The sequence below is a fragment of the Hermetia illucens genome, chromosome 4, assembly GCF_905115235.1.
Source record: "Hermetia illucens chromosome 4, iHerIll2.2.curated.20191125, whole genome shotgun sequence".
NCBI lineage: Eukaryota > Metazoa > Arthropoda > Insecta > Diptera > Stratiomyidae > Hermetia > Hermetia illucens.
The window spans coordinates 165,020,398-165,042,799 of NC_051852.1; the positions used below are offsets into that span (position 1 = coordinate 165,020,398).

The following is a 22,402-nucleotide window of genomic DNA, read 5'->3' on the forward strand; positions in this document are numbered from 1 at the left end:
GATTTCAGAACCATCGTATACAGAGTTAAAGAGGCATTTGAATGGTTCGTATTGACTGATATCCCCACTGAATATTAGAATATCTGGGATTGGTGGGGCGGGTCTAAAACGATATCCTGAGTTCCAAGGGGAAAAACGGCTCGAAGGACCAAAATGGTTTGGCCGGGTCTGGCTGGGATCCAAGAAGGATTCTGAGCGGTTTGGTCCAGGAGTCCGCAAATATTCTGGGCGAGGTTGACTAGGGTCTAATAAATAGTCCGGTCGTATTTGGGTGGGGAAGGGCCCAAGATTAGATGTACGCGGTTTATCTCTTCACGTTGGATAATTTCGTCTATGCGTATCACAAGCCCCCCCCCCCCCATGCCCCTCCGAACGCAACTTCACACTTGCTTGAACTCCTGGGCAGGTCCCTAGCTGCCGCTTCCCCATGAAGTCTGTCGTTGACGTCTAGGCCCAAGTCTCGTTCTAGTAACTATGTTTCAACGTTTCTTAGGACGACCCCCCTATTCGAACTTCCCTCACCGGGATCTATATAATTTTGAGTCACTTGCGGGAGTTATGACGGAAGAGGTTAAATGCGCAAGCAGACTTGTTTTCATTGGGCTGGCTCCAAAGATGCGACTGCTGGAGAAAATCCGGCCAAATCGCTTAAACAGGCATTCGAGACTATTTTGATGCCGAGTTATTGGTTTAGAGGATTCGACAGACATGATTAATGTCAAAAATCTATAAAAAAATATATCAAGCAAAAAAGATCTTAGCCATATCATAAGCAACAATAATCAGTAAAACGACTAGGATTTGGATTGCGAGGAAATAGCTCAAATAAATTTGTAGATTAGTCCATGTTGACAGGTTGGGTCGGAAGTCATTTTTATTTCTAAGAGACATTGAAGAGTTGGAACTTCGTTGTTTAGACCAACCAAGATATAAGATTTTAACGCAGAGAGGGACAAATAGGTGGCGATTACAGGTTTCCTCCTTATAGTTTGGATGGTTTATTGGTTAGAGCGCTAAGCTGTCGCAGCTGGTGACAGTTCAAATCTCACTGGTGGCAGATGGATTTGTATAGGGACTGAATGCCAGCTACCAGTCGACTCAGCTGTGATTGAGTACCTGAGTCAAATTAGGATAATAATTACGGGCAAGCGCAATGCTGACTACATTGGTACCTACAATATAGCGTTGTGCTGTGATAGATGAAAATGAAAATGGAGGGGCTACAAATGACGTCTGGTAATGGTCGTTATCAGCCAGGATCTCCACACGCCCAGCAACAGCAAATCCAGGTACAATCATCACAACATCAACATTTTCATCAGGCTCAAGTACATCATCAACAACCACAAGCTCTCCATCATCAACAACAACATTTACACCTTCACTAGCCTTCGCTTCCCAGGCAGGTACACTTGAGTTTGGGATTTCGACGAGCGTTTTCTTGGCGCTTCACAATCGTGGACATCAGCCTGCCCATCGTAGGCGCAGATTGCTAGTGGATATACATAATAGGTCCCTCATTGACCCCACAACTTCCCTTATACCATCAGGAAAAATCTCATCCTGCTCACTCAGCACTCTTTCCATCGTTTTTGAAGACATTGTTGAGGCACGACTCACTACCGAGCATTACCAGCGAAGGTGCAAACGACTTTGAGCTTCTCGCTTCCGAAAACTGTTAAGGACCTCAAAAGGTTCTTGGTCATGTTAAACTTTTATCGTCGACTCTTGCTCAAGATCGCGCACCATCAATTGGTTATTAACGCCTTCTTGTCTGGGACGAAAACCAAATACTTCCGTCTGATTGTGTGGTTCGCAGAGGCTGTCCGGGTGTTGAGACCACCAAGCAACATTTGGTGGATGCTTCAGTTCTGGTATTCCCTCGTCGATGCCTCAGACATTGCAGTAGGTGCTGCTCTTCACCAAAAGGTGAATCAAATCTGGCAGCCGTTGAGCTGCATACGCTGCGGTAATATACTGTAAGGTCATAGACTCCAGGGGTAAATTGACTATGTCCCTACTCTGCGCATAGACCAGGGTGAAAGCGCTGAAGGCAGAGTGACTTTGCCTAAACTAGAGCTTCTGCTTGCCGAACTCTGAGTCTGCTGTGTACTGCTGGTCTGATTCTACAATCACATTGGCGTGGATAAGGAAGGAGCTCTCTCGACTAGAGTCCTACGTCGCAAATCGGGTGGCTAAGATTCGCAAGCTCAGTGAGCAATCGTGGGTTCGGGGTCACATCAGATCGAAAGATATTCCTGCGGACTGCACTTCAAAAGGCATCTCCCCTACCGAACTGTTAAATCATCGATTATGATGGCAGGACCTGCCATGGCTTTTGGAAGCACGAGAATCCGAAGAAGTGGCCTGCTTCACGGGCATTGTCGTTGGAGTGATACTCAAAGTTTTCAAGGCAGTGAAATTTGCAAAACGCCATTAAAAGTGTGCATTCGACGAAACGAAGATTGTGCCCACTTTCGGAGAGTTTACTACGACTCTCTGCCAAATCGGGGCATGCCTAAATTCTAGGCCACTCGTCTAACTGTCTAGCAATCCAGATGATATTGAGGCCTTATCTCTTCGACAATTTTAGTTCCGGCCAATTAATGCTCCCCAGAGGCCGATTGTTCTCAACGGGATCTTTATGAGCAATGCAGCAGCTTAAGGCCATCCACCATTAGTTTTGGGGAAGGTGATCTTTGGAGTATTTGCACCAGCTACAGTTTCGAACTAAATGGGGCAAAGTAAAACCAACCGGTCAGTTGGTACTGACTCGAGAAAGGGAGACACCCCCGATGAAGTGACCATTGGCGCGTATCTGTGACGACGAAACGAGAATTTCACAGCAGTCTGACGGCAATGTATCCAATGGAAATGCGTCGCTCGTCCCAGCACCCAGCGAAAGACGCAGCAAGGGCTAACTTACCGACGAGACATCGGGATGCGCAGACGGAGAGGAGGACTCTCAAAGTGATGCGGCACCTGCGACTAAGACAGGAACCCAGACGGTACCACGTCGGACTAGGCCCGCGGGCAACAAATAAAGTTACGTTCTGTGAAGCAGTCAAGGCGCTTCTGGGGAAAAAAGTTTTGGTTTCCAGCCTGGAACCCACGTGTTCTCTGGAAATCCCAGGCCTTGACTGCCTTACAGAAAAGAACGAGGACATCGAATATGAATGTCCGGAGGTATCCAATGTCCGGATTGGTATCACCTCTGTGAACTCCCGAGGCCGAAAACTCGCTGTGATGGAAGTTTCCCAGCAATACACGAGCAATGAAGTACCTCAGGCTGGCTCTTGACTCAAGGATGAGCTTTTTGGAGCAAATCAAAGTAGAAGCGAACAAGGCTGCAGCTGGAGTTTCGACGTTAAGTAGGCTAATGGCAAATATTAGGGGTCCTACGTCTAGTAGGCGATGTTCTGATCTGTCCTGCTCTACGGTGAAAGGAAAGGACTGACGCTCTTGGCAAGGAGGTATATCGTAAGCGTCTCGTGCAAGTACAGAGACGGGGAGCTTTTCAGGTGACACTGTCTCTGGACCAGCAATGATGGTGATCGTGGGAGTGATCCCCGTTGCCCTTCGTGCTAAGGAGCGTGAAGCCATATACAAGCGCAAGAGAGAGAGCAAAGCTAGGTGGTTACTCGTGAAGAACGGCTACGCACCCCTACCGCCCCGAGTGGCAACTCCCTTGGCAAAATTAAACTAGAGGCAGATGGACTGCGTGGCTCATTGGCAACATATTTGTGTGTGTTTTGTAATGGAGTTGTAGACGACGCCCATCACACTTTTTTTCCTTGTGGAAGTTGGGATGGGATTCGTCAGTAGTTCTATTTAAACAGGGGATCTCTCTCCAGACAAGATTGTCGAGGAGTGCTGACAAGTGAAGCTATGTTGCCCATTACGTTCTCGTTGCAAAGAAGATTGGGCTCGACCGGCGGAGGGACAAGGCAGATATACTAAGTAAACTGCCTGAGAATATCGATGAGCATTGGATCGTTATTGAAAATGTTCTTATCGACGGCCCGATGGGGATTGATGCGCCCCCCACGACAACAGATCATGCTGAGTGTAGCGCAGATAAATCTGCAGCACTTGAAGTGCGCCTCGACTGATCTGCTAAATGGCTCCCAAGCAAATATTATAATTTATTCCACAACACAGAAGACGATGATCAAGATAGAGCAGAGTATATATCCTCCCGAAGAAGGGTAGGTAGGTAAGTATCAGTGGTCGCTCCGAGGAGCGCAATTAACGCTGTGGTGCGCCGTTTTGATACCACAAACTCTTAAGACCGTGACTGCTGTTATGAGAGCAGGGAGGCAGAGTCCAGCTGGCTCGGATGTTCAGAATTAGTCCTTAGCATTCACGAAGGAAAGCAGGTCATCTACCCTGCAGCTAGAAATCTCTCTGAGGTTTCTAAAGAGTGGTTTACCCAGTGTCCCTAGCCTGACTCTAGCTAGAGCGGGGAAATCGCAGAGGAAGTGCTTGAGGGTTTCCCTTCTTTCTCCGCAGTTCCGGCAATGCGAGTTGTAGGGTATAGAAGTGCCTGAGGGCCCCCCTTCTCCACCGCCCCGGCAATACGAATTGTAGGGTATTCCATGCCTGGCGGCATAGTCCCCTATGGGCCAGTGCCCCGTGTAGACCGACTCATGATCAGGCTATGTAATAAGCGGGTCAAATCCTCCTTGACTAGCTAATAAGCCTTCGACATCTAAGACCCGCGGATTATATGTAGTGCGAGTAGACTTCGCCCTTAACAGCCGCCAGCGAAACACTGACTGTACCTGCCGAAGGGCTGCCAAGAGCAGAGCCCCGACTGGCTCCTATGCCTGGGGACCCAGAGGAGGGTGACCTTGAGTATGCCGCTCAGACTGTTCAGCGCGTTTCTGCATTGCCCCATCCACCTGCCTGTTGGTCACAATAGCGATGAAGATTCTGCACGCTTTTGTGTGTTCACATCTGAGTTCTCGCGATCTAGTCGTGGTCAAATTCGGGCGGGCAGGCGCGTCCATGAGTCCGCGAAGAACTTTCGACCAATCAGCCTCACCTTTTTCGTATTGGAGACCATAGAGCACGTCTTGGACACCCGCTTAAGGGCGATTATCAGGAGAACGCCTTTCAATAAGTCCCAGCACATCTACCTCAGAAACCGCTCTTCACGAAGTAATGGACACGGTTGAGCGGTTACTGTAGTACAAGCAGTCTACCCTAGCTACTTCCTTGGATATAGACAGAATATTCAACAATGTTAGCACCGACGCCATCAAGGGAGCCTTGACCAGTATTGGATTGCAGGGGTATCTGACGCATTGAATTATAGCCATGCTAAGTACCAAGATTATCCAGTCGGATCTGGTGCCTCCCACTTGACCAGAGCTGTGAAAAGAGGCACGCCCCAGGGAGGCGCCATATCACCGGTGCTCTGGTTAATAGTAATGGACAAAATTTTACGTGCATTGAACAACAGCGGGGTGAAGGTGGTGGCGTATGCCGACGACTTGGTAATATTAGTATCAGGGATGTTTCTGTCCATTATGAGCGACATCATGGAAGGAGCGTTGCGAAAGGTGTACCTGTGGGCCGCAAGATGCGGACTCATCATAAACCCAACCAAAACGCAACTGATACTATTCACCACCAAGACAAGGATACCTGAACTCCACCTACCACGGCTGAATGAACAAAGATTGGTTCCTTCCTTCAATGTAAAGTATCTGGGTGTAATCCTGGATCCTAAGCTAAATTGGAGGTTGAACATAGATCTGAGGGTTAAGAAGGCCTGTGTGGCCTTCTATCCCTGCAAGAGAACCTTTGCAAAGAAATGGGGTCTCCGGCCGAAGATGGTTCTCTGGATGTACACCGCTGTAGTGCGTCCGATCCTAACGAACGGCTCTATTGTATGGTGGCTTTGAGCAGAAAGTACAATAGAACGAAACTTAATAGAATTCAAAGAACACCTTTGAGGTGCTACTGGGGCTCTGTTGTCCTGCCTGGCAGATGCTCAATGTACTCCTGTATCTCTCCCTCCCCTAGACCTTCACATTAAATACGTTTAGTGTGCAGTGCCGTCAAACTCTGCCTGACAGACAAGCGGCTATTAAGGCCCTGTGTTCTGGAACGACGTTCTCCAGGCTGATGGGGCAGTGTAAAATAGCGCTGAACAGTCTGGGCGTCACACTCAAGGCCACCCTCCTCTGAGTTTCAGGGCATAAGAACATAAAGGGAAATGAGTGGGCTGACAGATTGGCCAGGCGGGGCTCTGCTCTTGGTAGTCCTTCGGTGGGTACAGTCGGTATCACACTGGCGACTGCCAAGGGCGGAATCTACTCGCACTACTTAGCAGCTGCGGGCCTTAGATGGCGAAGACTTATCACCTGTGCCAAGTCAATTAGGATTTGGCCCGTTTAGAACAAAACCCGATCATGAGAGCTCGTGTGCTAGACGCGTGCACGGGGCACTAGCCGATCGGGGACCATGCCACCAGGCTCGGCATACCTACCATTCGTATTGTCGAAGCTGCGGAGAAGAGACGGAAATCCTTAGGCACTTCCTTTGCTATTATTAGCTCTAGCTAGAGTCAGGCTATGAAAACTGGGTAAACCATTCTTTAGGGTACTCAGGGAGATTTCTAGTTGCAGGATAGGATAGCTGTTTTCCTTCGTGAATGCTACGGGCTGGTTCTGAAGATCTAAGCCGGCTGAACTCTGCCTCTTTGCTCTTATAACAACAGTCATACCTACCCACCTTGATATTCAGGTCTACCATGTCAATCTCAATACAGCCTTTGGGAAGTCTCTCCTGGACTGCATTCGTAATGTGACAAACAGTTCCAGGTTAGCTCTATTACGATTGAGAGGTGTTTAGTTGGTAGTCCGACGACAACTCTGGGGCTCATCCTTAAGGACATCCTAATCGTCATTTACTAACATTGAAGACATTGTCTCTGACTGGAGTGACTGCCTTGTTAGGTATCAACAAAGGCAATCGTCACTTCGAAGATATAATCGCTCACATTTTAAAGTAATTTCAAAATCGATTGTTTATCTAAATTTCAATATGCGTTATTGTAACGGTACTTTAAACTTACAAACCAGCAAAGTTGAGAAAGTTTCCTCATTATGTTAGCTTTCAGATGACATGAAAAAATGATGGGCTCAATTATGGTGAATTTAGGAATATTACACATTAAATGTGAGGAAACGTAGTCTTGATGTGGAGCAAATTCACCTAAATATGGTAGTTGTGGTGTTTTGGCGCATTAATTCCTCATTGTTATATATAAAGAGACAATAAAACGACTAAAAATATATTCGTCAAAAACATTTTTAAAAACTTTGGGCAATTTTTCTTCCGGCATTGAATATAGTTGGATCTGTCTAATTTGCTGCTAATTTTTGCATAACAAGATAGCAAAGGTTCGGTCCGGAAACTCCGCATCTAAAAGGGCTTTTCCGGAAATGAGACATCAGAAAAAGATGCAATTTCTTTTCGTTTTTTAACTGTCTTTCGCTTATCAGCCATGTATGCATCTCCACTCCTTGAATCCAACCAATTCGAAATTCAGATGTCGCACGCAACAGTTCAACTCCAATTCCCGTCACACTCCCTACAGCGCCAATGACCTGCCATGTGAGCGCATGTTTACAAATTCATTTCATCTCTCGCGAGCGCACAACATCGCTCGCTCACCCACACCGCCCCAGTCGCCTGCAACATCGCGTGTCTGTACGCACTGTCATCGGCGCCAAGCCATGTGTTAGAATGTTGCCTGCTCCAGGCCCGAAATCGGTCGCCTCTCGTGAACGGCTCGGATCAGTTGCTCAGCCGCCGCCGTACCGCCATTCGGTCCAATTCGAAGGTGAAGTCCTGCTCGGTGCCCACAGCGCTGTGTCGACGTCCGGACAGTCGCCAGTCTCCTGTAAGTCGAGGCAACTTGGCCGCCGCGCCACACTCGTACGCCTTCCTGAGCCGCGTTCCTGGTAGGCGAGTGAGCAGTCGCGCGAGTGCGGGAACAGCTAGTTCGGGACGAAAACTGCGCCAAACCGCTCCGCCCAAGACCGCGGTCCACGAAATGTTTATAAAATCGCTGTCACCAGTGACAGATGGTGTTTGACATTTGTGTCGGGAAAGTGGCCAAGTAAAAAATAAAAAGAAAGTTTCCGCCCGCGTCGGCGGTGGGATGTGCTGTGCAAGTTCGACAAACTGTTTTCGTGCATGAGATGAATTGGGGAATCGCCTGAGGGAAGAAAAGTCGCAAGTGGCCCGCGCCAGGGCGACGCTCGCGCCGCGAGAACGTTGTGACGGCCCGACAAGGACTCGAGTGAAAATGTGAAGTGCGTGAGTCCTTGTACCGCGCGGTTCGTGTCGCTAATGAATTAGAGAAGTCGCGAGTAAGAGCGACGACCCCTGCCAGCGTTCGACACAATGCAGGCTAAAAAGCGCTACATCCTAGTCTTCGTGTCGTGTGCGTTCCTAGCCTACTGCTACTTTGGCGGCTACCGACTCAAAGGCAGCCCCAAGCCCGCCGTCCGGAGCCCTCACGCGTTGCCCACGTTCCTGCCGCTCGCCGGGGAGCGCAGTCACGCGGAACATCCTCCCAGCGCCCCATCCCCGAATGCGTCCGCCATCGGCCCCTTGAACAGCGGTGGACGCGACAAGTCAAAGTCCTGCCGCATGGAAACCTGCTTCGACTACACGAAGTGCTTTGACCAGTTCCTGGTGTACGTCTACCCGCTGGAGCCGCTGAACTCGCTTGGCGCCGCGCCGCCCATCAGCTCCAATTATCAGAAAATCCTAACAGCGATCCGTGAGTCGCGCTACTATACCGCGGACCCCTCCAAAGCGTGTCTGTTCGTCCTCGGCATCGACACCCTGGACCGCGACTCTCTGTCCGAGGACTACGTACGGAATGTGCCATCGCGGCTGTCGCGGCTTCCTTACTGGAATAACGGCCGCAATCATATCATCTTCAACTTGTACTCCGGCACTTGGCCCGACTACAACGAACATTCGCTGGGCTTCGACCCGGGCGAAGCGATCCTGGCTAAGGCAAGCATGAGCCACCAACAGATCCGGCCCGGATTCGACGTTAGCATCCCGCTTTTCCACAAACAATTTCCGCTACGAGCCGGAAACACAGGATTTGTCCAGAGCAACAACTTTCCGACGAATAAAAAGTATTTGTTGGCGTTCAAAGGGAAACGGTGAGTGAAATTTGAATGTTTTCAGCTTTGGGGGCGTGGGACAGTGCGACACAGGAAATACTGTTTGCAGAGCCTGTTCCCCTGCAGTTTTGGATTCCTCTGCGTAATAAGATTCCTCACATCCTTGGAGGCCCCAGTTCCTTGGAGGCCCCAGTTCCTCGGAGGGCCCACTTCCTTCTCCCTGGACGGCATCTTCCCAGCGTTCATCTCCCCCAAAATCCGTCAAATTCCAAACGCTCCTGAGCCTGATTGATTTGAAAAAGATCGAGCATTAGCTACCCCGTTGGGTTGCAACTGCCTCGCGACATCCTTGCCACCCTCGGGACAACCCGCTCGCCAAGAAGCCCTTAAGCTGCATACAACCTTCGTAATGCTCTGATTTTCGTGGAATTCCATCTGTTGGGCGGTGAATCATTAACCATATTTGCATTAATTAAATGGAAAACTTATTGGTCCCGCAGGATTTCTTCCGGTCGATTTTATGGTTAGTGTACGCGCGTTAGATAACGCCTGCAACTCGGCTGCCTGGCAAGCGAATGTAGGCCAGGACGACTGTGCTGCGAACGGCTCGAATGCTCATAGAGTGACAACTGTTTCAATTAGGGTAATTTATCAAGGACGAAGTTCCGTTGTAGATTGTGAATATTGGGCGGAAGCGTAACTTTGGCTTGTTCGAATGGGTTTGGAATTATGCGGAATGGAGCGTTATTGGCTTCGATTCTCGGCGGAGTAATTATTAAGTGCGTCGAGGGAATGATCATGGATATCTGAAGAGCATTTGGCGACAAATGGGGACGTTGTGGAGTTGGGAATTGGAGAACTATTTCGGAATTTGGAACATTTGTTTTTGGTCTCCTGCGTCTTCATTCTTCATATCTTTCAAGGATCATTTTGTCATCCGTTGTATATGAGAGTTGCTTTCCAATTAGGCTGCGTTGATTCCAAGGCTATGGTAACTGGCCATAATTATCGGAGATATTGATGATGGAAGCAATGGCTTTCCGTTGAGACGTGCATACGTTTTCAGTTTACCTCTGACGAGAGTCTGTCGACTTCGCGGTGAGGCCGTATCCAGCTGACAAAATGATTTCTTTACGGTGTCTACGCGCGACTTCGATATAAGCTCCTTGAAATGGAGTCCAGTTGCTTGGATGCACTTTATTTCACACAAAGTCTATCTGTCCTTCCTCTCAAGGAGGTAGAAATCTTCAAATAACTCTGGCCTGGCTACGCTCCACCCATGAAAACCACCCTGACTCCGCCCTACCCCGAGGAATCTTTAGGTCCCGTGGAACCACCTTTAGGTGTTACATCACGGGGCGTAGTTAGCTTGCTTTAGCTAGGTCTCCTTACGTCTATCCGCGGGGTTCGTAACCGCGCCTTCCTCATTTCTTCTACTTTTCGCAGTATCGTGGATTGCTGCGATCATAGAGTTGATCGCATCTCAAACCTCCCAGCAAGCAACCATTCTCTGGCCAAAATTTTCTGGTGATATCACTTCGTTTAGAGTTTCCTTTAGGTTCCTCCTTTCTGCTACGAATTTTGGACTTTGGAAGAATACGCGGCAGTACAATGCGTCGGCCAAGGTGAATTCACCATTCGGCCATGTAGTCGTGGTTCATGCCTCCGATGTGTCGCCACTCCACTTCGCCGCCAGCTGAAACCGCGCGGGTTCAGCGGAGGAACCTGAGGAACGTCTCCCGGTTCAGGGAAAGCAGCCTCGACAAGGAGACCCATTTGGGCCCCGAAGGTCGAGCTTGAAGCAATGCTCCCGTCGCCTCAGGACTTTAAAGGAGACGCTTCCACCCTAATGAGAACCTGGGTGCATATCTTGAGGTCCCTAGGTGTGTCGATCTCCGGCGTAGTATGTGGGGAAAGTGGATTCGGCCGTAGTTTCGAAATTGCGTCTCTGGGCAGGCGCATCATGCTGGAGTCACTTAACCCTGGTCTGATATCCAGCACAAGGTTGGCGGGGAGTCGCAGATTCTCCACGTACATCATCTCCGCGGGGCTGGCTATGAACTCCTCTCGATGAGCTGTCCGAAGGTTGAGGAGGACGAAAGGCAAGGATCGCGATGGATCGTCGCGAGCCAATAAGGCGGCCTTTGGGGTCTGGTGATAACGTTCAAGCATCCCATTGGACTGCGGATAGTATGCAGTGGTCCTGTGACGTTTGAAACCAAGGATCTTATCTAACTCCGCGCGAGTAGACTCAAACTGCATTCTCTGGTCCGTGATGATTACGCCTGGTACACCGAAGCGTGGGATCCATTCTTGACGCATGACTTCGGCGTATAATTGTGCCGTAATGTCAGTCAGAGGTATTACTTCAGGCCACCGCGTAAACCAACGGGACAATAATGTTCAGGTGGATAGTGTGGAAGCGCTTGGTCAACCGAGGGAGTACGGACAGTTCCTTGTTTACGTGCTTGCCAATTTTATACTTCTGGCACGCGATGCACTGCCAGGTCCAAGAGTTTACGTCCTTGTATATTGACAACCAGAGGTATTTTGCAGTGACTAACCGGTTCGTCGTCCTGTTGCTTGGTATCAGTTGCCGAAGTTGGCGACGGGGTGCTTTGTCGGGCTTTTGTTTAAGCGCGAAAGTAACGAGGTTGTGGTCCGTGAACACAGTGAATGGCCTGTCCTAGGGAGAAGCGAAAGTATTTAATGGAGAGGTACGCGGTGAATAGCTCACGATTGTAGGCACTGTAGTTACGATGAGTTAGGTTGAGTTGTTTCGAAAGGAAGCTCAACGGTTGCCTGGTTTGATTCACCCGTTGGCGAAAAGCGACGCCTACCGGTGTGTCTGAGGCATCGATGAAGATAACTAGGAGTGCATCTAGCCGAGAAAATGCCAGTAGTGTAGCAGGCTTTTGTTTGGCCATTTCAAATGGACGGCTTCACTAGACCACGCAACTTCCCGGGAGTCCTTGGTGTTGGGCCCAGACAAGTAAGCGTCGAGGATCGTTTAGTGATGAGCCATCTTGGATAAGAAACGACGATAGAAGTTTAACCTGCCCAAAAACCTTCACAGATCCTTCACGGTCGTCGCATTGTAAAGTTTTTTATCGCTTCAACCTTGTCTGGGTCAGGTTGGATTCCGTCAGGAGTAATCATATGGCCAAGAAATTTCACCTGCTTCTGTAGAAATCTACATTTTTTAACGTTTAATACGAGCTCGACCTCAAGGAGATGTTGAAAAATGCACTTGAAATGGTCCAAATGCTCAGATTCGGAAGAAGAGGCGAACAAAACATCGTCCATATACACGAAACAAAAGTTTAAGTTTAACAGGGATTTCGTGGTATCCCTTGGCCAGATCCAAGGTCGTGAAAATACGGCAGTTTGTCAGTGAATGTGTGAAATCATGGTAGAGTGGAGTAGAGTACCGGTTGGGGATTGTCTGAGCATTTAGACACCTGTAATTTCTGCAAAGCCTTCATTCGCCGTTTGGCTTAAAGACCATATGGAGTGGAGATGATGAAAAGCTATTGGAAGGTCTGCAAATACCGTGTTTCATGAGATCATCGAACTCTTTCTTTGCAACAACTGGCTTCTGGTGTGATAGGGGACGCTCCTTTGAGAAGATTGGGGGTCCGGTAGTGTTGATGTGGTGCTGTATTTCGTGTTTAATCGGCTGGGAGAAACTACTTTCAGTACTGTAGTGGTCGGCAGTGTCCTCGAAAACAATGGAAAGAGTGTCGTTTGCGCAGGTTGAAATGTTTCCTGACGACTTTAAAGAGGTTGCGGGGTCTGTTAAAGGTTTGTTCTCCATGTCCACGAATAGCCCATAGTGACACAAGGAGTCTGCCCCCAAAATGGGGGTGGTAATGTGCGCTAAAACGAATCGCGACGAAAACGTTCGGTCACGCGAACGCCCTTTTCGAGAAACAGACCTCAACCGTGACTGCGATCGAGATCTACCTCCCAAACGCAAAGGACCTACAGTCGTCGTAAGTTTGGATACGGCATCGCCAAGTGTTGTCAGGTCTTCCACTTCTTGACGTGTATCTCTAGAGTTTTCCGCGACAACGGAGCGTTCGTAGTCCTCGTGGACTTTACCGGTCGTGGCGGACTACTTCCCGAGACAAGTGGGCTAGTGAGTGAAGCACAGGAGGAACACCGAAGCGAAACCCGACGACCAAAAAAAGAACAGAATGAACTCACGCCCCATTGACGCAACGAAACCACCGCAGCCACAGAGAAAACGACTCAGCGGAGACCGGAGCGAAACTTTACAAAAACCTTCCAAAAGATCTTAAATAAAAAATATTCAAAATTGTTTTCCACAAATGTAAACTTTTCCGGCAAACATCGAGATTTCTGGACAGATTGTGGAAGTCCTTGATTTGCTGCTGGATGGCTTCTTGGAGTTGCAGATGACGTTGAATGGCTTGCCTGCTCTGAATTCTACAAGGTTGTCGTTATTGGCAGTCGATTCTGTGTTGGTACAACTCTGGGTTCGTTCCGGACGTTTGCGTGCTTCTAGGGTACTTCCAGGCGGATGCCTAATCAAAGACACGTTGTGTGACCGGCTCTGCACTGAACTTGTTCCATGCTCTCTGGCTGTCCACACACTTGTTAATGTTGGGAACGACGACGGCCCTGGTCTGATTTGTCTGAGTTGCGGTGCGTATCAAAGTTAGTGGAATCGCCACACCCTTAAGGCTATTCTGTAAACCGCATTCAATTTATGTGCACTGCCTCAAATAAGCAGCGCGTGGTGGGTGGTTTTTCGCAAGTATGCTCCAAGTTTTAAAAGTCTGATTGCTTCGCTCTCGACATCTTCGAGCTGTCTTGCGATCACAACCAGTGCAATGTCGGCGGCGTAACCCACCACCGTGTCCTCCTCTGGAACCGAAAGATTAGGTACATCATTATACATAATGTTCTTCAGTAGTGGGCCCAGTATGGAGCCCTGTGGGACACCCGCGGAGACAATGTACTCCTTTGGTCCATCATCCATATTATACCGGAGCGTGCGCTCTTGTAAGTAGCTATCGATAATAGCAGGTGGGAACACTAATGGTCGCCAGAGACTGTCGCATAAGGTTCCAATTGGCCGACTTGAATGCATTCCTTAGGTCCTGAATAACCACCACGCAATATTTACTGGTACAACCCCTTCCGTGAATTGCATTTTCGCCCAAGCCAGCAACCATTGTGATGGCATCAAGTGTTGATTTGGCTTTACGGAATCCATACTGCCGATTTGAAAGGCCTCCTTGGCTTCACCACCGGGAGTAATCTATTATAAATTACCCGCTCCAACATTTCCACCATAGTCTCTAGAGGATGTCCCTGGAAGTTTACCAGCGTTGCGTTTCCATGGTACAGCAAAGATACCCTCGAACATGCAGGCTTCGAACAACTTTACGAACATCTCCGATCTACATTTGACGATAAGCTTGAGGGCCTTATTTGGTATACCACCCAGACCCGGGGCTTTGCTGTCACCTGTTTGACTGCATATCTTCAGCAGCTCATCCCCGGTGACTGGTGGAATCAGCGTCAAATTCACAGGCCGCTGGAAGGTGTCAGTACCCCTTTATTTCTGGGGAAATAATCCCTGGATTATTTTTAACAAGAGGGTACGGCACGTGATCTGCAGAGATGAATGGTCTCTGAACCGTCCTGTCACGTTTTTATAGGCGCTACCCCACGGATTTATGTCCGCCTCCGAACAGAGCTCCTTAGAACATTCCCTCAAACTCTTCTAGATGACCAGCTTTAAGTTCTTACGGGTTTCCTTATAGGTATGCTCTTTTTGCCATTGATCGGTCCTACCTATTGCCGTCTAAGCCAGTCGTCTGGCTCGATGACAAATCGACAATTTTACTATTCCACCAATAATGCGGTCTTTTAGTGTGGAGTGAGCGTCTCCTAGGCGTTGATGCCTATATCTACTGGACGAATGCTTTTAATAAGCATGACCCCCTTGCGTTAGTCTCCTTGTTGCCCCACTGGATGGTGCGCACATTAAAGCCACCGGCTACCATCTTTGGACTTCGTTCTCTTGCGTCTAACAGATCTTCAATTCCAGACAATGTGAGGCTGGGTGGGGTGAAACAGCTGCATACCAATATACCGCTTATTTTTGGCCCTATAAAGCCCCTAGCCGCCTGACTTATGGTATATTGTATTGCTTGACGATCGCATCACCTTTGGACCATCTATACATCGTGTTTGAAGTGGATGATTGTATCTATCAGCGTAGACCGTCACGAAGGTGACACATTGGGAGATTTGTTGCAGTTCTTGGGCCAGGCAGAGGTGTGCCGAAGGTTACTTCGGGAAGTGGAGGGAGTGCAGCAACAACTGTCAAAAATTCAGTGACGAATCTGGTAAGGGCAACCTACAGGGTTTTCTCTCGTCGGAGGGTATCCAGTTGTAACAACCCTTCTATGTACCCATGGACGGTGCAAAATGCCCACCGTGTAGCAGTAGTGTCACAAGATATGTACCAGAATGACAAATTTACATACATGTCAGCTAAAAAAAGATTTCCTGGTGTGATAAATAAAAGCTAAGCTAGCAGCTGACAACAGCCAGTTGACGAAAGAAATTTGGTTATAAACTGCGGAAACTCCTCCTCACTTAAAGCCAAGCATATAGGCCACATTGAGCAGCCATTATTTTCTGCCCATTCGATTTGTATTGATGCCAACAGGGCAGAACCCTCCGAGGATGCCCCATTTCTTTTCCTTATCGCTGAAAAGTAACGAGGTCCGCGCTGATCAATAAGGACAAAGGAGTCTATGAGATGCGTCTGCATATCGATCACTCTATACACTTTATAAAGCCAGGAAATTGGTGTACAATGGTCGATTTCAACGAGCGGTATTCCTTGTAACGCTTAATACTAGTGTGGCGGAATGCAGGTGTGAATCGTGGAGGCCATGGCAATTTTCGCTGTCAAAAATTGTTTTTCGGTGTCAGTTGGAGACAGACGGGCGCAAGGAAGAGAATGATTTGACGAAGGCCTTCAGCCTCGACAGGGAGACCCACTTGGGGCCGCCCCAAACGTCGACCTTGAATGACTGCTCGCCTCGATGTAGCATTATAAAGGGACCCTCGTATGGTGGTTGCAGCGGCCTCAGAGGAGCGTTCACCCTGATAAGGACTTGGTCACACCTCACACAAGCGTAGATTCTCCCCGTACACCATCTCCGGTGGGCTGACCGCGAACTCCTGTCGCTGGGCGACGCGCGACGGATCGTCGCGGGCCATTAGAGCGGCCTTTAGCGTCCGGTACCAACGTTCCAGCATACCATTGGACTGCGGATGGTATGCAGTTTTGTTTGGCCGTTTCAAATGGACGGCTTCATTAGACCACGCAACTTCGCGGGAGTCCTTGATGTTGGGCCCAGATAAGTAAGCGTCGAGGATCGTTTAGTGATGAGCCACCTTGGACAAGAAACGATGATAGAAGTTTAACATGCCCAAAAACCTTCACAGATCCTTCACGGTTGTCGCAGCGTAAAGTTTTTTATCGCTTCGGTCTTGTCTGGGTCAGGTTGGATTCCGTCAGGAGTAATCATATGGCCAAGAAATTTCACCTGCTTCTGTAGAAATCTACATTTTTCACCGTTTAAAACGAGCTCGACTTCAAGGAGATGTTGAAAAATGCACTCGACATGGTCCAAATGCTCAGATTCGGAAGAAGAGGCGACCAAAATATCATCCACAGAGTGGTTGAATCTCTGAAATATCAGCGCAGCGTTGCACAAGCCAAAAGTCATCCTTGTGAACTCGAAGAGTTCGGCACATAGCCGTTTTCGGTGTGTTTTCGGGAGCAACTGGGAGTTGGTGATACGCCTTGGCCAGGTCCAAGGTCATGAAAGTACGGCAATTTGTCAGTGACTGCGCAAAATCATGGATGAGTGGAATAAGGTGCCGGTCGGGAATTGTCTGAGCATTCAGATGCCTATAATTTCCGCAAAGCCCTTTGGGTTAGGGACCATATGGAGTGGAGATGACGAAAAGCTATTGGAAGGTCTGCAAATACCCTGTTTCATGAGGTCATCGAACTTATTCTTTGCAGCAGCTAGCTTCTGGGGTGATAGGGAACGCTTCTTTGAGAAGATCGGAAAGTCGGTAGTGTTACTGTGGTGCTGCACATCGTGCTTAATCGGCTGGGAGAAACTACTTTCAGTAGTGATTTTGTGATATTTTCGGAGGAGTGCGCGAATGCGGTGGTCGGCAACGTCCTCGAAAAAAACAGTATGAAAAAAGAGTGTCGTTTGCGCAGATGGAAATTTTTCCTGACGACTAGAAAGAGGTTGCGGGATTTATTAAAGCTTTGTTCTGCAGGTCCACCAACAGCCCATAGGGACAAAGGAGGTCTGCGCCTAAAATGGGGGCACTAATATCTGCCATAACGAATTACTATGAAAACGTTCGGCGCAAGTTTTGAGCTATCAACGTGTTTCGAAGAGATACGGGGAGACGTTAACGCCCGTGTCGACAAGGAAGCATGGTACTGCGCTTCGGGTAGCCGTTGGCCGGGGCATCCGGTGGTACATTTAGTCGCTTGAGCTCCGAATTTACGGTGGTACCAGCAAATCGTTGAGGCCGATGGGGGTCCCGACATTCAATTTCCTGAACGCCCTTTCTGGAAAGCAGACCTCAACAGTGACTGCAATCGAGATCTACCTCCCGTTTGGGAGGCCCTACAGTCGTCGTAAGTGTAGATACGACGTGGAATTTATCGGTCGTATTGGACTACAGTTTCAGCGACCCTGACAACGCGTCAGGATGGCGCGGGCGATCTCCTGGAGCTGCTGGAACCATAGGGACTTCAATAGTTCTGAGCCGCCCTTATCCCTATTCAGCTGCCTCATTTCTCGAAGCAGTTGACTGGGGATAAGGTCGCCCAGCGTGAGCTCGTTCAGCAAGTGATTCAGCTTCACTTCCTCGCTCACTGACAACCGGTATATGAACTGTTCTTTTAGTTTGACGTAGGAGCAGTCCTCCAACACGCCCGTGACGAAACCAATGGTTTCCTCGTCGATACCGATAAGGGCGTGGTTAAGACGCGTGGCGTCTGTTGTGACCCCTATCTGCGCAAATTGCGCCCTCAGTTGGCAGAACCACGCCACCAAAAAGGGGACACCCTGACTTAAACCGCTTAGCATCATCGACATGATGCCCTCTGCTGACACCACGAAGTTTTTGGAAAGGCTCCTATGTCCACGGATATCCCTATCGCGTACTCGTCTTATACGGGATAATCTTGGGCTTCGCGCCTCATGCGCCACTGATCTTAGCGACTCAAGAACTGAGAAATTCGTGGGAGAAATGCTCCTTGCATGCTATTGGTGGATAGAACAAAGAACTTTATTTTAACTATTATGTTGACCAGTAATGGATTTCCTTTTTTTCTCCCTCTGACTTCCTACCTGTTTGCTGAATTTTCCCTTTCTTGACCTCGAAGTTGTCGCGGAGCGAGCAACTTGTGCGACCACCGGCTGAATTATCATTCGCGAGTGCTACCTCTAAATGGCTCTTGGCCACATCGCTGAAGGACTTCGCAGTGCGTACTACATCAGTCACCTGTTGCTGTTTCGCTGTCTGCAGAGGTCGTTTTGCTCCCGAATTTTTGTAACCTCTGCTCGTTTTTCCCTTCTGCTTGGCCTAACCATGTTTCACCTGCTGCTGAGTCCTTTTCATCCTACTTGTTGACAGTAGCAACTTCCTTATTTTTCACAATTTCGTTTATAACATGGATGGCCTTCTGGTATTTACTCTTGAGTAGGACTATAGCGGACTTTCGATGGTTTCTGGCAGGTGCCTTTTTCATCGGTTCTCATTCCCAGAGGACTCTCGATGTCGATTTCCAGGCTTGTAACCGCAAGCTAATTTGCATTCTAGCTTTCGAGAATCCTTGGTGGTGGCCCTAGCGCAGGGGTACTTTCAACGGCCACTGTCTCCTGGCATCAGCACCTCCTCTACTTTTATTTTACATACATCGAATATATCTAGTCCAGTCGCCAGGGGAAGGGTCTCAATTGAAACCGAAGGTGCACGGAGCATTCAGAGTCCGTATACTAGAAATCAGGTTTCGTTTGGCCACGTAGCTCTCGATGCTGTTGCATCTTGGCTTAGGGTCCTTGTAGCATTTTTTACAGTGCAGGGAAGATGGTCCCTAGGCTGTTGCTCTGGCTCATTCCCTGCCAGATTCACGTCTCCCTAAAACATGATCAGTAGGCAAATATATCCTCGTCAATTAGTGCTATACACTACTGACTGTCTTAAGATCGCGGGGAGTGGTTTGTCCCAGAATTACATGGCGCGGAACACTCGAAGAAGAGTGCAAGCTTCTGGAAAAATCCTGAGGGGAGCTGGAGTATATTTCCGGGAATCGATAACGACGGTGATGTGGTTTTGGCAATATGCCTCACGTAGGCGTTTACAGGAAATGTGAATATTTCAACTTAAATAAATCAATTATTATCGTTCAGCTGAGATAATTTCATGGTAAACTCACATTCAAGAAGTTGGATTACGTTAGTCAGAGCTAAAACGGAAAATTTTTATCGTGATTTCCTCCTAATTTATTCATGAAGCTTATCTGATTGAGGTTGATTGACAGAGATCATCCCATTAGAAATCCACCACAGCAACTGATATCATTTCCATTAAATCAGTAACCACCATAGAACTGTCTACGAAATGTCAGAAGACGATAAAGAGGAAACCATAATCCAAGGAGCAATCCTACATTTTCATTAAATTTTACGAACACATTCATTGATTTCTATCGAATAGTGATGGCCATAAAATGTTTCACTTCGTTTTCACATGAGTCTGGAACATAAAATATTCAAAACTAGAATCTTTGATTGAAAGTTCACAAGGATATCTTCAATTCGTGTCACTAACTCCATTCTTTGGATGGGGAAAAGGCCAAAAAGTTTTGAGGGCGGTTTTCCTTGGCTAGTGAATGTTTAATGAAGGCAACTGTGGAGTCTCAACATGGATGGCCAATTTATTGATGAATTGATACGATAAATTGGTCAATTGTCAATTCATCAATGGGTCGATGTGGTAAGTTGGTCAGTTTCAGCGTTGGAAGTGTTGTTTCAGGAGAGATTCATTCAAGTTGAACTCAGATTTGATGCTGTCTCCGGCAAAATGCACACCATTCGGTTTGGTTTTTTATTTTCTTATAGTGACTTACATCTAGACATGATTTATCTTAAGAAGAAGACCTTATGTGGAGCTCAAGAAATCCAAGGATGTAACATCAACCTCAACTACTGCCAGGCGACGCAGGGCTTACTCTCACAAACCATAGCGGGAAAGACATCGACGTGGCCCTAATCACTGAGCCATGCCGAAACCATGGTGGCGTTCGGAGCATGGATCAAATGGTCATATTACGGTATGGGCTTGCGGAGAACCAGCCTTTCAGGGAATAACGGATCACCCAAAGAAGGGATTCCTTTTCTTCTTCTTCTTCTTTTTCAGCCTTCGTCGCGTTCACAAGCGATAACGAAAATAAAAGGGACCCACGTAAATAGCTTCTATGCGCTACTCGGCGCTACCCTCGCCCTGTATGCGTAGATGCTGCTCGCAATTGTTCTGGACGCGAGAAGACATTGGCCGAAAATCATATCAGGGAATTTTAGGGTGGGGATTCCTGAATGGGACGGCCCGACAACAAATGTGATCGGACCCAAGCAGGATTTTTTCAGCTCAAACATGGTATCGCCTTTCTGGGTCCTTCGGATTTTTCTGACATTTCCACGCAGATCTTTTAGGTTTCTTTCCCTTAGACGCCTGCTGTTTTCCCAAAGGATGCACATCTTTTTCCCGCACTTTCTTGTTTGATGGCAGGTTGATTGCAATACGATTAGGTGTCACTTGAATCGCCTATGACACCGTTGGAGCAGCAGAGCTCTGCTCTCCATGAATACTAATAGGTTTGTTTGTCTTTGCCTTCATTGACCTTCCCTCCTCTTTATCTTTTATGACCTTTGGCATTGGCACAGATACCAGAGTTGACGAACTTCTGAATGCTTCCTTTTCCTGGTCCTGGAGAACCTCTTGTTGTCGCTCTACTTGAATACGTGCGGTCAATGTTGTTGCCGTTTTTGTCGTCCAACGATCTGTTTTGAACGCATCTTTCTTCGATGTTACTAGTGTTCTCGGTAGAATAGTGTTTTGCTTGAACACCTACCTTTCCGACACTAAATAATTTGTAGCATTAGATGCGCCACGGTTGCCAAGTTGTCCATCATCGTGGTATTGCGGTCGGGAGATATAGAGGGCCGGGAGCCCGCTTGCTCACTCCCAAAAGCCGCCGGTACTGGGGTTCAGAGCCCTGCACCATAAGTTTCCTTCTTCTCACGTCTTCTATAGTGGTTTAAGTTCTGGGTATCCTTGCCATAGTCATTTTGGTTCGCGCACAAGAGATTAGTAAGCCCTAGCTCATGCACAGTCAGAAAAGAAAAGCGCATGAACACATATTTGCACTTCAATAGGTATGACCCAATCTGCCAGCTGGGGTCGCGCTTGATGGGAGATCCGGTATCAAATGAAAGGTCCTGATTAGTAGTTTCCGAAGCTAGTCTTAGTTTTGACATTTGTTGCCAAAAGGATGGAGTGCGGGGTGTCGAAAAGGGTCAGTTATTTCAATGACCCGAGTTGGAAACTACCCAAAGCAACTATCGCATGGAATCTAGGCCCCAAAAAACTCCATACCGATACCTCTTTTAAGTTTATCCTACAATCATAAACTTTTGCTCTTCATGTTGATGCCACTGCTGCTGCGATTTAACCCCATTTTCTCTTTCCCGGTATCGAATGCCTTTTCCAGAGCCCCGACCTTTGAATCCAGTTCCCCTGTCTTGTCAATTTTGCTAGTTTGCGCACCGGCGAGTTTGCTCTTAATTACTTGACCAAACGTTCTCCAATCGGTCCTCCTGGGGTCTCTGGAGGGTTTGGAGACATCTGCGGCGAGATCTACACTGTAAAGTATCCAACTGTGATCTAAGAAAGATCTCTGGTCCGACACTCTCCAGTTCTCCACCGTAAGAATTCCACTGTCGCTAAGTAGGGTGATATCAAGGACCTCCTCCCAAACGTCAGAGCTCTCCGAGCTGGCGAAATTAGAGGTTGGTGTATTGCCTCTGCTACACACGGATACGTTTGAAGTAATAATAAAATCAAAGAATGACTCACTTCTCACG

The 22,402-nt window shown here is 48.1% G+C and overlaps 1 protein-coding gene across 1 annotated transcript in view; it reads left to right on the forward strand.

Moving 5' to 3' along the window:
* Positions 1-7,816: 7,816 nt before the first annotated feature.
* LOC119655721 (exostosin-1) overlaps positions 7,817-22,402 on the forward strand; it is a 265,040-nt gene continuing 250,454 nt past the window's right edge. The window contains exon 1 of the mRNA XM_038061754.1: positions 7,817-9,203. Coding sequence (XP_037917682.1) covers positions 8,425-9,203 — 779 coding nt within the window. The 5' untranslated portion in view covers positions 7,817-8,424. The remainder of the gene's footprint in view (positions 9,204-22,402) is intronic.